Source organism: Bidens hawaiensis, unplaced genomic scaffold (genome assembly GCF_021521415.1).
Source record: "Bidens hawaiensis isolate Kalapana, Puna unplaced genomic scaffold, B.hawaiensis_p1.1 tig00024820_1, whole genome shotgun sequence".
NCBI classification, from domain to species: Eukaryota; Viridiplantae; Streptophyta; class Magnoliopsida; order Asterales; family Asteraceae; genus Bidens; species Bidens hawaiensis.
Window position 1 is genome coordinate 202,663 of NW_027493931.1, and position 17,724 is coordinate 220,386.

The 17,724-nt window shown below is 32.4% G+C and overlaps 1 protein-coding gene and 1 pseudogene across 2 annotated transcripts; both read right to left on the reverse strand.

Annotated features, from left to right (window-relative positions):
- Positions 1-2,776: 2,776 nt before the first annotated feature.
- On the reverse strand, positions 2,777-6,618 carry LOC143570073 (arginyl-tRNA--protein transferase 2-like). The gene is made up of 5 exons (XM_077055822.1): positions 6,465-6,618; positions 4,563-4,752; positions 3,461-4,489; positions 3,071-3,392; positions 2,777-3,000 (listed from the first exon to the last, which is right to left on the reverse strand). Exons 1-5 carry the CDS (start codon positions 6,616-6,618, stop codon positions 2,884-2,886), a joined length of 1,812 nt encoding a protein of 603 aa, XP_076911937.1. The 3' UTR covers positions 2,777-2,883.
- Positions 6,619-10,172: 3,554 nt separating this feature from the next.
- On the reverse strand, positions 10,173-15,249 carry LOC143570082 (arginyl-tRNA--protein transferase 1-like; annotated as a pseudogene). Its single transcript, XR_013141860.1, has 5 exons — positions 15,138-15,249; positions 13,160-13,349; positions 11,357-12,379; positions 11,049-11,275; positions 10,173-10,207 (listed from the first exon to the last, which is right to left on the reverse strand). The product of XR_013141860.1 is annotated as an arginyl-tRNA--protein transferase 1-like (transcript).
- Between the last annotated feature and the right edge of the window lie 2,475 nt (positions 15,250-17,724).

Here is a 17,724-nt window from a genome sequence, read left to right on the forward strand (position 1 = left end):
TTTTTAATGTTTTCATTCTTATGTGTGAAGTGTAGTTGTCATGCATTTTCCATTTCAATTATTTTCATACTTTGGGAATAGATGTTTTCTTTTATATGGTAGTTTATTGAGAATAGAATAAATTATGAATTATAATGGATGCACTATATATATATATATAAAACAAATTTACAAGCAAATATCAAGAACAAGATTATATACACTAAATGATATAATAATTATAAATATATGGCATATACGTAGTCTTGATTTTCTACATGGATTAGGCTTGATGATTAATTCAAAATATTTGAATTAATGATATTTTCTTTTAGGTAGTGTCTGATAAGAGATGGGAGACATAATGAAACAAGTCATTTCAAAAAAATGAAAAAAATCATGTTTGATTGTCATGTGATAATGGAATGAATCATTACATAATGAATAAATTCTTTTCAAATATAAAATTTTCATTCTTTTATTGATGTGTTTTTTCTTTTTTCCATTCCTTAGAGCATTCTCATCCTAATCCTTATCTCTAAACTAAAACTTACACTAAAACTCATTATATTTTCTCTCTTTATTTCAATTGAATAATACTTTTTTATATCTTTTTCATTAACTTTTCTCTTTCCCTCACTCATAACCACTTTCAAAAAATATTAAAAAATTATATGGGGTGAACGGTAATTTTTCAAATATACAGAAAAATCACTACTTTTTCTAAAATATAAAAGTTGTTCACTCACAACACCGAAAATCACTCTCTAAATTATAAAAATACCCCTCACATAAAATAGAGGGTTGGATGATAATACTCTTAGAGGAATGGAATCAACAACAACAATAATAATATGATTATTATTATTATTATTATTATTATTATACAAGATTATTATTATATTATAATTTGTATAGTATAATATAACTATTATTATATTAGAGTTATTATTGTATTATCAATATTATTATTGTTTGACGAGTCAACGCTTTACAACACGCATCCATGATTTAATATTTTTATGATTATTTTTATTCGGTTTAATGATTTTGCTAAAACACATGAGCTCTAAAAATGAGTTAATATGAATATTCATATAATTACTGTTATTTATTTATTTATTTATTTATTATTATTATTAACAGTGATAATAATAATAATAATAATAATAATAAAGTGATGATCATTTCATTCCTACATGATAACCAAACACGACAATGAAATAATAATGATCCATTTCATTCCCTTGTTCATTTCATTCTCTCATCCATTCCATTATTTCATCCATTTCATTGCGTAATACACGAAGTTCATTCCTTCAACAGAAAAAAATCACAATTATTATTAATAAATTGGTTTATTATCGTTATTACTTTTATATTATAATATAGGGGAACTGTTATGTTATTAATTACTACCAAAAATAACATTAATAACTATAATAAATAAAAATAAAAGTTATGATATATTCCATTCCTGCATGTCGGTGGATTTCCTCGTAACAGAAGGTGATGTACTTTGGCTTTCCAACATTGTTGTGATCACGAGCATATGCGGTTTCTCTCGGGTAGTTGGGCTTCACTCATTGGTCGTTTAAAAAAAACAAAATGTTTAAACCACAAATTGAAGTGTTAATGATCCATTTCATTCATTTGTCTACTTGATTATCTCGTCCATTCTATTAATCCATACAAAACATGGTGTAAGACTGTAAGTAGCATGTTTTGGTATTAGGATAAAAATTATAAACTGCATATATGGTTTCTTTTTTTATTTTTTCCTTTTCTTTTTTCGGTTTAGTTGTCAAATACCAAATGGCATTGTAATGAAGAGCTTAAAACCAATTTCAGAAACAATATAAACAATAACATGCAAAACTACTAATAGAACTTATTCCAATGAAAGAGCTTTATAAGTTTTTGGTTGAATGTATTCTTATTCCAATGAAAGAGCTTTATAAGTTTTTGGTTGAATGTATTAACACTAAAAGATAATATCATTTCAAGCTTAATCCATGCATAAAAGACTACATATATGCCATATCTTTATAATTATTATACCATTCATAATTCTCTCCTTGATATTTGCTTATTTCTTGTAAGTTTGATGATAATGCATCCATTATTATCATCAAATTATTATAACCTTTGAATTCATAATTTATTCTATTCTCAATAGAATGTGCATTACAATGTACAAGAACCATGACCATGACTATTATCTAATATATATAATTTGAAAGTTTGGCGACGCTAGCATCTTATTGGTGCAAGTGATGGCTTGATATTGGAGTATTGGACAAAGTTTTTTTTTTTTTTTTGTATTTTTATTTTGTTTCGTAGTTCCAGTATCGTAACGAGCATAATCAAAACAAATTAAATTTGTGTCGATTTACCACCACAAATCCCAAGACTAACAACGCGCAGGTTTTACCGACTCACCACCGCAACGCCCGAGTTTTACCGACCCTTTTGTTTTAATTCCGATACCTTAAGTTAGTATTAACTGAATTCGTGTTAACTCATCGTCGTAATGCTCGGGTTTTACCAACATCTGGGTTTCAATGCTGGGGTTTTACCAACTGCCCCGGCGCAACACGCCGGATAGAAAATCTAGTTATTTTATATTTACTAGTTCAGATAAATTGTGAAAAGAAGATGAAGATGTAATGCAAGAACAATAATATTCAAAGTTAATGAGAGGTTATAAATCGTTGTCTAAATCCAGGTTAAATAACAAGGGTGTGAGACCGAGTTTGAGTAATAGAACTAAGCATATATTCATTCATTCAAACAAGCAAGCGAAATTAAAACCACGTTCATATTCGCACTATGCGGATCATAACTTATACGCTAGAAAGCATGAACTTCAACAATAATAATCGCCTTATTTCTTGTTTTCATTCAACCAACCGAGTAAATCATTCGCTCAGAAAGATCAGTACCAACGGCCCTCACATATTTATCCAACTGGCTTTCCAAGTATCCCCTTTCCCTAACTCCAAACGCTTCTCGAATATCCTTCAAAAAAAAGCATGGATAACGAGTTAAACGGGTTATATTTTGAGTAAATTAGTACGCAAAAGTGTACCTTATATTTCAGGTTCATTCCCCTCAAACCAATGACAATATTACTGACATCTTTTCTCATTTCCGCAGGCATCAAACTAGTGGATTCTGGTCCTACTAATTCATCGTCTTCATCATCATAATCAGAGTCTTCAAAAGCACCTTCAGACATTTCTTCATCTCCATCGACACGAATGTCATTTGATTCATACACTTCTTGTTCAATTTGATCTTCACTTGCACTAGGCAAAAGGTCCACCTCGTTTTGCAAAGTGGCATAATCAGATAATACAACGTACGGTTTTCTATCAAGTAGCCTCTTAGCAATATCAAACGAAACCCACCTGCAAGGACACGCTTTTTAGACGTTTAACCCATATTACAACCCAAAACGACACTTTTTTTAACTTACTCATAACGAAGAGGACAGAGAAGCTCAGACGGGCGATAAGCTGCTTTGTATCTCATCTTGTTGCACGAGTGAATATAGTATCCAAGATAATAATACTGCAAGCTACGACAATGGGTTTGACTTTCATTGACCCAATTTATTTCTTGTAGTGCTGAGTACTTACCGAGTGACAAAAATGCAAGATCAGGATCCCAAAATAGATATTTACTGGACAAACATTTAGGGAGAATATCCACCACACCAACTGCAACCAGTTTGCCATTAATCAAATATTGTTGATGGAAAGAACCGAACCCGCATGACGGAACACTACCATCTCCTTTTGATTGAACATAAATTAACGGACTGTCGATCAAGAATCGCTTGTAAGAACTTTCAGTCACGTGATCTGGTGTATCATTATGCACTTTAATCTGGTACTTTCTATATAACTCATATTCTTCCGGGTCAAACGTTGACCGTTTCAAACGAATCTCAAGATTCTGTCTTTTAACCGGAAACTTTTCAGATGTATCATTTGAAGAACTCGCTTTAGAAACTGCAGGTTTTTCAACTGATGCATCTGGCAGAGTTTGTGATTCGGCTGAGTAGAAATTAATATGTCCGTTGCAAGCTTTAACAAACAAACTGATAGCTGACGATGAATTAGTTAAGCGGTTTGCTATCGTTTCTGCAAGAGATTTTGGATCTTTTCCCGTTCCAACATTCTTTTGGGCCCGTTTTAAAGCAGCAGCAATTTGGAAAGAAATGTTGCTGGTATACACAAGATCTTGAGATTCCTCTGCTTGCAACTTCCTTTTGTTTGGTGCAACACTTTTGACAGAAGCTTTCGGGAATTGAATTTCACTAGAAAATTGAAACCCCCCCTGTTCTATGCATGTGAGTATAGCTGAATTGATCTGGTCAGAAAGAAAATCAATCATTTGGTCAATGTTGTTTGATTGCAACCCGTCCTTTTGTGCTGAACTTGCAGATGATGTCTCCTTTTGTTCATCTGAATTCTTGATATTAAGTGAACCATCCAGAAACCTGTTAGCAAGTTGATTATTAAATAACAGAATACCATTATTGTATCACTTAATTATGCAGATTATTATTTCACCTCTGCATTCGTTTGGATACTCGAACTTGTTCTCTAGAAGGGACAAAATCACTTGCTTTCAAACGAATTGTATAAGATGGACAACACGTTTTCTCCATTTCAGGTTTGTAGAGAAAACAACCAGATCTCCTCCAACCTCTGTCAAGAAGAGCTTGGTAATCATGAACAGTCAGACTGTGTGCCCATAAACCTGCAAGATCAAGAAACCGGAATTTAAATTGAGCAAAAAGCACGTAAAGTTCTGTATATTTTATGCTCTAATTGCATACACATCCAGATGACAAAAAAAACACAACTATTTATATATGCCCTGTCGTTCAAATAATCAAATATTGTATATGATACCATAATAATGTCTATTTTTACTGAATATACAAAGGGTATCATTAGAACATAAGCTGAATGCATAATTGTTTAACAAGGCTGTAAGCAGAACATCTTAAACAACAAAAAAGAAGAGATTAAGTACCAGAAATTACATATCTAACCCTCCTAGCGATTTTAAATTTAAGCCATTCAAAGGAAAAAAAACAATCAACAATCTTTGCACAATGCAAATCAAATATGAAGTACTTGAAATTACAAATCTAACCAATCAAATAATGCTGTGTGTTCATCATTTGACATGTTTGGACACCAGAAACCAGATACAATAGTAGCAAGTTAGAACCCTTGTTAAATTTTTAATTTATTTTATGAATTATGATTTTATCCATCTCGTATGATAGAAAACTTCTAAACTTATAGACCCAAAAAAACCGTTCAAAGATAAAAGTTCTTTGATGACAAGAGAGCTCAACAATTCTGTTGGAGTGGTGGTGAGTTGGCAAGTTCTGTTGTGATTTTATTTTACCATACCACTATATTGATTTAGTTTTGCTTGCTAATATACTAAAATATTCTATTGATGATTATTTCCAAGTTCCAACCGATATGTTCTCATTTTACAGTCTAGTAAAAGGTCAATTTCACCTTTGATTTGGTGGTTATGAAAATGAAAACCTCCCAGTTGTTATTTCTATTAAAAAAAACCTGGCATATTCAATTAAAACTGACTAGTCCTCTGGTGATTTACACACTGATAGTTGAAACAATTGACACTTCATAATTTATACATATTGTCTCACTGACCTAAAACTCTGCCTAATTGGAATAGAGGAATACCTTTCTATTAATCAAAAGATCGCATACTTGACTTCGTGTCTTAATAGCACACAACTAGATCATTTAAGGAGCTAGATAGTAAAACTGAGAAAATAAATAGCACTGCTGTGCTGATACTACCTACGATCCTTGCAGTTGGATAGATATAATTGATTATCAATGTCAAACGGTGTAAAAAACGAGCCGATCCAAGTCGAAGCTCGACTACTCTCGAGCTCAGCTCGTTTATTACTTATTAACTAAACTATATACGTTTTTAATTAATTTTGTATACTTCAAAAAAATACCTTAAACGAGCCTAAGCTTGGCTCGAGCTCATGTAGTACATGTACCTTAAATGAGCCAAAACTCGGCGTTGTGCCGTGTGAAATTAATACATAAAAGTCCAAATAAGATAAAACTTAAAAATGCACGGCTAGCTAAAGCTCAACGAGCCTAAATGAGCTTTCCATACAAGGCTCAGGCTCAAGCTCGATAACTAAACGAGCTTTATTTGAGACTCGGATTCGTCTCAAGCTCGAAAAACTCGACTCGTTTGGAGCTTTCTATCGATCCTCAAACCCTACCAGTCTCCCATTGGATATCAATACTTTTTGTAAATCTACTAGTTAACCTATCGGTTTACAGTCCACTTCAACATTAAAGTAATTATTATCTATGCTTACCTACTCATACGATTGATTCAGAATCCCTAATTCTCCACAAATGTAAAAAATTAAACCTAACTAACGAACTAACCGTGAGTAATACTGGAATTGGGACCGGATTTGCAATAACCGCAAGAGCTTCTACGGCGACCAACGTCAACGACAACGCTGCTTTTAACATTATTATCGATGATGATTTTACTGCTACTGCTAGCTTCGCTCTTGATCTTACGCTTATCCGCCATGTGTACAACACGATCGTTGTTGCTTTCAATTGTTCATTCCGATTCAATTGAGTGTGATCGGAGAACAAATCGACGGAATAGGTCACACAACCGTAGGCTCCACGCCTCTCTCTCCTCTACAGGAAGTTATTAAAAGAAAATTTCTAAAATACCACCTTTCTCCTTATAAGTTTCCGGTTTTGGCAGTATCTCGTTGTCGGTCGATGTGTTAGGGCATAAATTATGCCGTATCTCGTTGCCTGGCGAGGTGTTAGAGAATTATGCCGATGAGTTAGTAAATCAATCGGTTAACAACACGTGGATGGAATACGCATGGTTGATGATGCGTGACTAATTATGGTTGACAATGTGTTGTTAATTTATGGTTGACGATGCGTCAAGTATTAATTTATGGGTGACGATGCGTTAAGTATTAACTTATGGGTGACGATGCGTTAAGTATCATGCGTGTTCCGGCCACACGCCGTTATCCGATTGGTTTACTAACTCATCGGCGGTATTCATTAACACATCGTCAGCGATGAGATACGTAAGGAAAAAGGCTGGAAATTTTAATTAAGAGAGACAAACTTGAAATCACTTTCTATAAAATGGTTATTTTGAGAATTTTCTCAAGTTATTATTATCTAAGCAGTTAATGCGGAAAAATATCAATAATCGGTCAAGGGCCAATATCTGAGATACCGGTTATCGTGGTGAGGATATATCGGTGGGATATCGGTAAATTTAGTATCATGTAAAGTTCATATGTATAGAAATTAAACACTAATAATTCGGTAAACTTCCTACCATTAACAAATTAACCTTTTACAACTTACAAAACACTAACAATCACAACAAGTGGGAACCGATAAAGACTTAAAACACTAACATTGAACACTAAAAATCGATTATTAAGACTTAAATACTGATATCAGGAATATCTGTGAGATATTGATCAAATAGCGGTCGAATATCAGTGAATAACGGTCAATACCGCCGATATTATCGGTACCGATATTTTAACCGATATTTTACCAAGGAACCGATAACCAATATATCACCAATATATCGGTGATATATAAACGATATTGACTACATAGATTATCATTATAATAAAAGAGAAATTTGTTTGTAAACTTAATAATTAGAAATTTGGTTTTAAATACCCAACTATGCCTTGTTATAACGGTTCGAGATTAACAATGTAATACTCTAAAATAATAATATATAATAAATAATAGCAAAAATAGTTGATAAAATAAACAAATTAGTACTTTAGATAATAACATAAATAAACTCTTGAGTTTTGGAAGAAAAGAAAAATAATGAAAATATATATGATAACATATACATCTATGTATAACATGAAAATTTGAATATGAGTGCATTAGATTATTTTAATGGAAACAAGATTTCAAAATTTTAACCTATATCCTACTAAAGAATTCCCGAAAAAGATGGGATCACAATCCCTTATCAACATCATTGATCTATCTCTTATATATAAAGTATTCAACCTTTCATATGAAGCTTGGATACTCTGTTCCCGAATCATTACAGGCCAACATTCATCGCGTATCCATATATTCCTACCGCTCTCGCTATTTTAGACGTTCGTTGCGGTTCAACTATTGAGGTAATCGACGGTTCCTTGCTACTGGTTGTTCTTGATAACTTGTTTTGAATACGTGATTGTTAACATGTTCCAGCGATGAATTAAAACAGTTTAACTTGGAGATGAACCGAAGCCTTTTATAAACCAATTTAATCTGGTAGTTCTTTTTCTCTTCATCACAGTGTGCGTGTATACTTAGTAGATGAAATCAATAAATAATTGAAGAAATATTTTATTGATAAATGATTTTTATTAATGGTTGGGTTTTGAATGTTTTAGTTAATTTAAATTCATCATACTATGATAACATGGTTGCTAGAATGATGGATCTGGTACGTATCCGTATTGTTTGTATAAAAGAAATATTATGATTTTACCACAAGCAAACAACCATGGACATATCTCAGGAGGCTAAGTCAATGTTGTTTTTTTTATGTGTATGAACACACTAACTTCTAGATTCTCTTTCTTGGACCTATATACCTACATACATGTATTTATGTATGTATTTTTATGCATGCAGTAACTAGGTAGTAACACTAAAGGTTACTATCAGATACCCTGCAAATAATATAACTACCTAAAAATAAATGAATAACTATTTACGTATACTTATAGCAAATTCTAATCCGTTACTTTGTAGTACGGGCTTTTGGTATTTTATATTTTAGTATCACCAAGTTGTCTCTATCGATACGACCCATTTGGTCTTTGGACATTTTATACGTCGTCAACTTTTTATTTAGTTTTGTTCAACTATTTATTTCGGTTAGAGAGATTTGTAGCATGCAATAGATCTTATAAACTCGTACTCATTATTGCATGTTCCTATGGACAATAATATGAATTTTTGTTAATATGTTATATGCTAGGCAGTTATATTGCCTTTCAGGTTTAGTACTCTGTTACCCGAGCACAACACTTTTCGTGGCAGTGTGTTTTAAAAGTTCACGGCGTCTCTAACTAGTACTTTGGTAGTACTTTGGTCGTTTAGGGGCGTATGGATTGATCCTAGTTCAGTTATATGTTACACGTTATATGTCACACGTTATATGTTACACGTCACACGTTAAATGTTACAAGTTATATGTTATATATTTCGGCTCTGGGTACTTCTTTAATTACGCGACTTATTTTTGTAATGTCAATTGTCGTGTAAGTCAGCCACCGTTCTTTTAGTAATATGTTTAGTATCGGTTTTTGTCATATGTTCTAAAAGTATCAAATTTCGGTATAATACTTATTTTGGGAAGATAGATTCTGTTAATATTTTGTTTTTGTTCATTCGCCTTATCGTCATTACTATTGTTCTTTCCGTTACTAGGCAATTTTTGGCTCAGCCGTATTTTCTTGTTTGTGTTTGTCTTATTTGTTGACAGGTAATTCAGGAAATCAAGGAAATCAGTAATGAGAGTAAAAATGAAGTTCAAGAATAAAGACTTTGTATATTTTTTTTTTATTTTAACATTTAATAAATGAGACTTAGGATTTCTTTTAGTTCGATTTAACTCGTTGGGCCTTAGATTCTATTTCTTTCTTTTAAATGGATTGCGTTTGGTTTATGATATCTGTAATGGTGACACACCAGCCTGTTCCGGGTTGGGGTGTTACAAACAATGACTATCTCTGTTAATTGCAGATCGCGAAAAAAAAACGTTTTTTTTGCTGGAACACTCACATCCTTTCCCAGAAAACTCAACTTTTTCATCCCAAACATCTTTGTAACCTTAGATCGAACATTTAGGAATCTTTAATTAATAAAAGCCCTAGTTATGGAGGTCGTCAAAACCCTAGAGCCACCGCCAGAATCAGTTGGCAATGCTCAAGTTAGTGGTGGTGCTCATGCTGAGTGTTCCGACAAAAATGTGAGTTTTCCAAACAAAAACGTTTTCCAGACGACTTGCAACTAATGGAGTTAATCCTATGTTAGTCGCGGGTAGTTATTAACAATGTACCTTTAGTTGGAACTGTCATCAGCCAAGAGTAAAGTTGCTGTTATTTGCCAATAAAAAAGATTATTTAAAACCAATATTCTTATTATTATTATTATCACATAATATAGTTTTTAGATTTTACCCGTTTGGCCGTTTTATGTTTAACGACTGGTATTTTATTTGCCTTTTTAAATCTATAATATATATTATTGAAAACCCTAAAATCCTACGTGTCGTGATGTAGTCGCTCCCCCTTTTTTTGGAAGCCACCAGATTGCTTAATTTTTAAATGAATGCATCTCATTGATTTAACCCTAATTCAAGGGTATGGGTCTTACCAAAACCAGATAGCTCATAAACGGGTTATAACATCTCATTAAATTAAAAATTAATCTTACCAATTATTTGATAGGAAAATCCTATAAAATAGGGATATACTAAAATTTAATATCCAATTTAAAAAGAAAAGGGTATTATTTATAATTAATAAATAATTTTATAGTAAAAAACATAAGCGGATCATGGGTCACCAAATCAAGATAGCTTTTAAACGGGTTATAACATATCATTTATTTATAAAACCCCTTTATCATCAAACCCTAAGTATATTATTAACTTTCGTATAATAAAGAAAATTAAAATCCAAAAAATAAATATTAAAAAACGAAAAATGTAAAACAACGACTCTCTCAAGCCATCAGATTGCTTTATTTGTAAATGAAGACTTCTCACGCATTTGACTCGAATTCACGGCTAAAGGTCTCACCAAACCCATAAAGCTCTTAAACGGGTTATAACATCTCATTATGCATCAACGATCAAAGCTTAACATGCTCATGCTTTTGGCTTTGAGGACATGTCAAGATGTATTCTATGGTGTAATAAGTATAGTTATGTACATGCCGGTCCTATTAATTCATCATCGTCATCGTCGTCATAATCAGAGTCTTCATAAGCACCTTCAGACATTTCGTCACCGTCATCAACACGAATGTCATTTGATTCATACACTTCTTGTTCAATTTGCTGTTCACTTGCATTAGGCTTTTGCAAAGTGGCATAATCAGATAACACAACATACGGTTTTCTATCAAGCAGCCTCTTAGCGATGTCAAACGAAACCCACCTGCAAGTACACATTTTGTTAAAATGTTAAATGTTTGATCCACCACTAACATATTGCAACCCACATCGGAACGTTGCTTACTTGTAACGAAGAGGACAGAGAAGCTCAGACGGGCGATAAGCTGCTTTGTATCTCATCTTGTTGCACGAGTGAATATAGTATCCAAGATAATAATACTGCAAGCTCGGACATTGAATTTGACTTTCTTTGCCCAGTTTATTTCTAGTAGCGCTGAGTACTTACCGAGTGACAAAAAAGCAAGATCAGGATCCCAAAATAGATAATTACTGGACAAACATTTAGGAAGAACATCCATAACACAAACCGCCACCAGTTTTCCATTAATCAAATATTGTTGATGAAAAGAACCGAACCCGCATGACGGAACACCACCATCTCCATTTGGTTGAACAAAAATTAATGGACTGTCAACCAAAAAACCCTTGTAAGAACTTTCAGTCACGCTATCTGGTGTATCATTATGCACTTTAATCTGGTACTTTCTATATAACTCATATTCTTCCGGGTCAAACGTTGACCGTTTCAAACGAATCTCAAGATTCTGTCTTTTGACCTGAAACTCTTCAGATGTATCGTTTGAAGAACTCGCTTTAGAAACTGCAGGTTTTTCAACTGATGCATCTGGCTGAGTTTGTGATTCGGTGGAGTAGAAATTAATATGACTGTTGCAGGCCTTTACAGATAAACCGATAGCTGATGCTGAACTATTTAAACAGTTTGATATCATTTCTGCAACAAAGTTTGGAGTAGAAATTAACATTCTTTTCGGCCCGTCTTAAAGCAGCAGCAATCTGAAAAGAAACGCTGCTGGTATACACAAGATATTGCGATTCTTCTGCTTGTAACTTCCTTTTGTTTGGTGCAACACTTTTGGCAGAAGCTTTCGGTAATTGAATTTCACTAGGAAATTGAAACTCCCCCTGTTCTATGCATGTGAGTATAGCCAAATTGATCTGGTCAGACAGAAAATCAACTGTTTGGTCAATGTTATTTGATTGCAACTCATCTTTTTGTACTGAATTTGCAGATGATGTCGCCTTTTGTTCATCTGAATTCTTGATATCAAGTGAACCATTCAGAAACCTGTTAGCAAGTTGATAGTTAAATAGCAGAATCAACCTATGCTAATAATCAAAAATAATAATGATGTATCATAACCTTATTCAATCTTAACTTTAGTTTTCCTCCTATTTTCTAATCTCCACTCTCCTTAATCCTTGCTATGCATGGGTCGTGGGTTTAACTGGTATGACCCATTATTTGTAACCCATATAAAAAAACGTATTTAATGTAATTTAAATAACAATAACTTTTACTAACCTATTGCATCTAATTTTACTATTAGATTTAGAAAATTTGACCATAATTTCTAAAGATACGTATAAACCATTGAATACATACAATAAGTTTAAAATCAAACAATGAATTGCTAAATTAGTTAAATAATGATTTACAAACCATTATCGTATAATAATTAGCGACCTATGTTTATAATAGATATTTAGTTATGTTTGTACTTCAAATTTTGTTGAATAAATACAATATTTGTAATCTTACAATTTGTAAATCTATTTACATTCGTATTGATCATATAAAATATCTTTAATATGTTTAGGTACCAATAATTGATTTTATGTAATCTTAAAACATTATTTCAATCTTAAGAAAATGTAAAATTTAAATATGTAACATTTGAAGTGTGTGTGATTATATTAAAATTAATCTATAAATTCAAAAGAAAATCCCTAAATTACGTATGATTAAATACTTAAATTTCGGTAATTTGACAAATCCCGTGTAATACACGGGTTCAAAAACTAGTACCTCTAATATAGCAATTAATTATGCAACTTATTGTTTCACCTATGCATTCGTTTGGATACTCGAACATGCTCTTTAGAAGGGACAAAATCACTTGCTTTCAAACGGATTGTATATGACGGACAGCACGTTTTCTCCATTACAGATTTGTAGAGTAAACAACCAGATCTTCCCCAACCTCTGTCGAGAAGAGCTTGGTAGTCATGAACAGTCAGACTGTGTGCCTGCAAGCCTGCAAGAGCAAGAAACTGGAATTTAAATTCAAAAAAATGCATGTTAAACTCTGTATATTTTATGTTCTAACTGCATACACATCCGGAAGACAAAAAAGAACAATTATTTATTTCCTTCAAATAATCAAAGATTGTAAACGATAGCATAACCGAATAAACAGAGGGTATCATACCATCATTGGAACATAAGCTGAGTGCATAATTGTTTAACAAGGCTATAAGCAGAACATCTTAAACAGCAAAAAAGGAGAGATTAGGCACTTTAAATTACATATTTAATCCTCTTTAGCGGTTTTAAATTTACGCTATTAAAAAAAACAATCTTTGCACAGTGCGAATCAAATATTAAGTACTTGAAATTACAAAAGATCACATTGTTGTCTTTCTGTCTTAATACCACTCTAATAACTTAATAAAGTATTTAGATAGTGAAATTGAAAAAACAAATAACACTGCAGTGCTGATACATTGATACTACTACCTACAATCTCTGCAGTTGGATAGACATAACTTGATTATCAATGTCAAGCCTAGGGGTTTAAACGCGCCTACAATCTCGTTTATTATTTAAAAATAAGTAATCTATAAATGTTTTTAATAAAATTTGTATATTTTAAGAAAAACCTTAAACAAACCTAAGCTCAAAACGAGCTCTCTTGGTACCTTAAACAAGCCAAAGCTATTCATAAAAGTTCAAATAAGCTAAGCACTTAATGTAGAAAATTATCGGATATTGGTCAAGGACCAAAAGACCAATACTTTGAGAAATCGGTAATTTTAATATCATGTAAAATTCAAATATATAGCAATTATTAAACACTAAAAAATCAGTATACTATCCTACCATTAACAAATTAACCTTTTGTAACTTGCAAAACACTAACAATCGTAGCCAATAAAAACTGACTTAAGACTTAAAAAACACTAACATTGAACATTAATAGTCGATAATTAAGACTTAAAACACTGATATCGTTGATATTATAGATACAAAGGGACTTAAAAATACACAAAGCTCGAGCTTGGGCTTGATAACTAAACGAGCTTTTAATCTATCTGACCTTGTAAATCTACACATGATATATATATATATACACATATATATAGATAAAGGATCCAATACATTAATTCCTTATCGTACAATAGGCGCGCGACTTCCTTTACCCTTGATTTTAAGAAACCTTAAATCACCTTCACTGCCCAACGATCTCCTATGTGTGAGCCGTCACCGGAAAAACGGTCTCCGCTCAATCCATCTCCACTGCTCGCCGGCGCCATCAACACTCTTCGTTACCATGATCGCCGTCGACAACGAACTCATCGGAAATACGCAAAACTCGTCACAGGCTTGTTTAGTTGAATTGAAATTGAAATTAAGCCAATTGATTGGTTAATCTTTGAAATCGATTCAATTAATCATCAATTTGAAGCTTCAATCGATCAATTTTGAGTTCTGAGTGATGGGTTTTGACATTGAACGTTTAAGATTTGGCTTGAACGTATAAAGTTTTTTTGCCTGAACGTTTTAGATTTTGGCTTGAACGTTTAAAGGTTTAAAAGTTTTAGCTGAACGTTTAAAGGTTGAGAATTTTGGCTTGAACGTTTTAGCTGAACGTATGTCGCGTAATGTACATTAAGCGATTGTTGTACATTAAGGTTTATATGTATACGCACATGTAACTATGTTTACCTACAAGTAGCCCTAATTATTATTATTATTATGATGATGATCCATAAGAGATGTAAAAAACTGTAAAGCTAATAGATGAATTGAGAAAGTAACTAACAGTGAATAATACTACTGGTGTTGCCGGATTTGCAGTAATCGCAAAAGGTACTGTGGCGACCCACGTCAACGGTCACGCTGCTTTCGCCTTTGATCTTCCTCTCATCCGCCATATGTTAAACGTTGACAATCTGTGTCAAGAGTTTGAAAAGAGTACGAATGTCCCCTTAACACCTGTATGCGGCTTGTACAGGTAGGATGGCAAAAAAGTTTAAGAGCTTTAAGGCTATGCCAGAAACTTTGGGATGTAGTATGGGGTATGGGATTGATATTTAAAAATTTTGATCGGAATGAGCCGGGTATGGGATTGAATGATACCCGACCCAATTATCCGAAAACAGGTACTTGTTTACTCAAACCATATACCTGTATCGTATACCCAAAAAATTCTTTGTGTTTGTAGTTAGTGAAGTATATATAAAAAAAACTATATAAAAATTAAATTATATTTTAATTTGTAATAATTGTTGTATGAATAAAAGGTATAAAAGAACCATAATGATAAAAAAAATGTACTTGAAAGTTCCAATGGGCATACCCGATGTCCGCAGGTATGACGATACCCGACGGGTAATTACCCGATAAATACTCACGGGTAATGGGCCGGGTATGGGACACGATTTTACGAACAGGTTTTTGCATGGGATTATCAATACCCAGTCTGAACTCAGCCCGCTGCCGTCCCTACGTACGAGGGCTATATGAGTCCATGCATAATTGACAAATGTACTTTATGACAGTCTTTTTAGTTTATACGACCTGTACAGATAGAGACACACTCCGATACATTATGACATAATTCTGGGATATTCAGCTCGTATAGGAGTACATGGTGTTTGAATAGCTTATGTGGTGTGAGAATAACCTATGCCAAGTTTGTGATATGTGGAAAGACCGTTAAAAGGTTTTTTAATGGATGACTACTTTGCATTAAAAAAATAATACAAAACAAAAACGCGTGTCACAAGTGAGATGTTAAACGTTCAACCGAAATTAGACAGTGTGTAATGGGTGCTTTGGGAGGGGAGAAAAAAGATTCATAGTGCTCGGAACACCGTCCCTGGTGCTCTATGAGAGCTTTTTGAGCATTGGGCGTTTTGGTAATGTCACCGGGTGGGTGGAGAGCATGACCAATCATGATTTTTCCTTTACATTTATATTTTTATTTATATTACAAAAATAGAAAAAAATAACCATAATTGTGTAATGATTAAAGGGGTCTATGAGGTTTTACACCACCACACCACTTTTCAAGTAAAGCTCCCTTCATGACGCAACACAATGTGTTGCATAGTGTCCCTCAGTAAGCTTTACAACTACACACAGTCTTATTACTTTTTTGTTATATATAAGAAAAGCATGTGTTATGAGTAAAAAAATAATAAAACTATGCTTATTTGTTTTTAGTTTTTTATTACGATTTTAAACCAAGATATGATACGATTAATGTGTAATTGTAAATGTGAGGTAAGCCTATGTTCAGTTCAACAAATTCTTTGCTTTCTTTTTAACCACTATATTAAATTTACTAGATTTTATCCCTAGTATTACGGGGGTTGTTTTACATTATTCGTTTTTAATATTTATATGTGTATATTTGAATTTGAATTTGAATTTTATTTATTGTAAGAAAGTTAATAATTAATATACTTGAGTTTTGATGATAAAATGGTTTCATAAATAATGATATGTTATAATCCGGTTTAAAAGCTATCTGGGTTTGGTGATACCCATTACCCGTTTATTTTCTTTATTATAAAATTGTTTCTTAATTATAAATAATATAGTTTTTTTAAATAAAATAGGATATAATTTTTAGTATATCCCTATTTTATAATATTTTCATATCAAATATTTTATGAGATTAATTTTTAATATAATGAGATGTTATAACCCGTTTAAAAGCTATCTAGGTTTGGTAAGACCTTTACTTGTGAATTTAGGTCAAATGCGTGAGAAACCTTCATTTACAAATAAAACAATCTGATAGCTTAAGAGAATGGTTGTTTTACATTTTTTGTTTTTTAATATTTATTTTTTGGATTTAATTTCTTTATTGTAAGAAAGTTAATAATATACTTAGGGTTTGATGATAAAAGGGTTTCATAAATAAATGATATGTTATAACCCGTTTAAAAGCTATATTGATTTGGTGACCCATGACCCGCTTATGTTTTTTACTATAAAATTATTTATTAATTATAAATAATATCCTTTTTTTAAATTGGATATTAAATTTTAGTATATCCCTATTTTATAGGATTTTCGTATCAAATAATTGGTAAGATTAATTTTTAATTTAATGAGATGTTATAACCCGTTTAAGAGCTATCTGGTTTTTGTAAGACCCATATCCATGAATTTGGGTTAAATCAATGAGAGACCTCCATTTAAAAATCAAGCAATCCGGTGGCTTCCATAAAAAAGGGGGAGCGACCACATCGCGACACGTAGGATTTTAGGGTTTTCGTTTATATATATTATAGATATTCACTTTCGCATTTATTCTATACAAAGCTTAAACCTATGAACGAGAATTCGAATTTTATCTTTTATATGTCCGATAATCCCTAGATTTTTATCTTGAT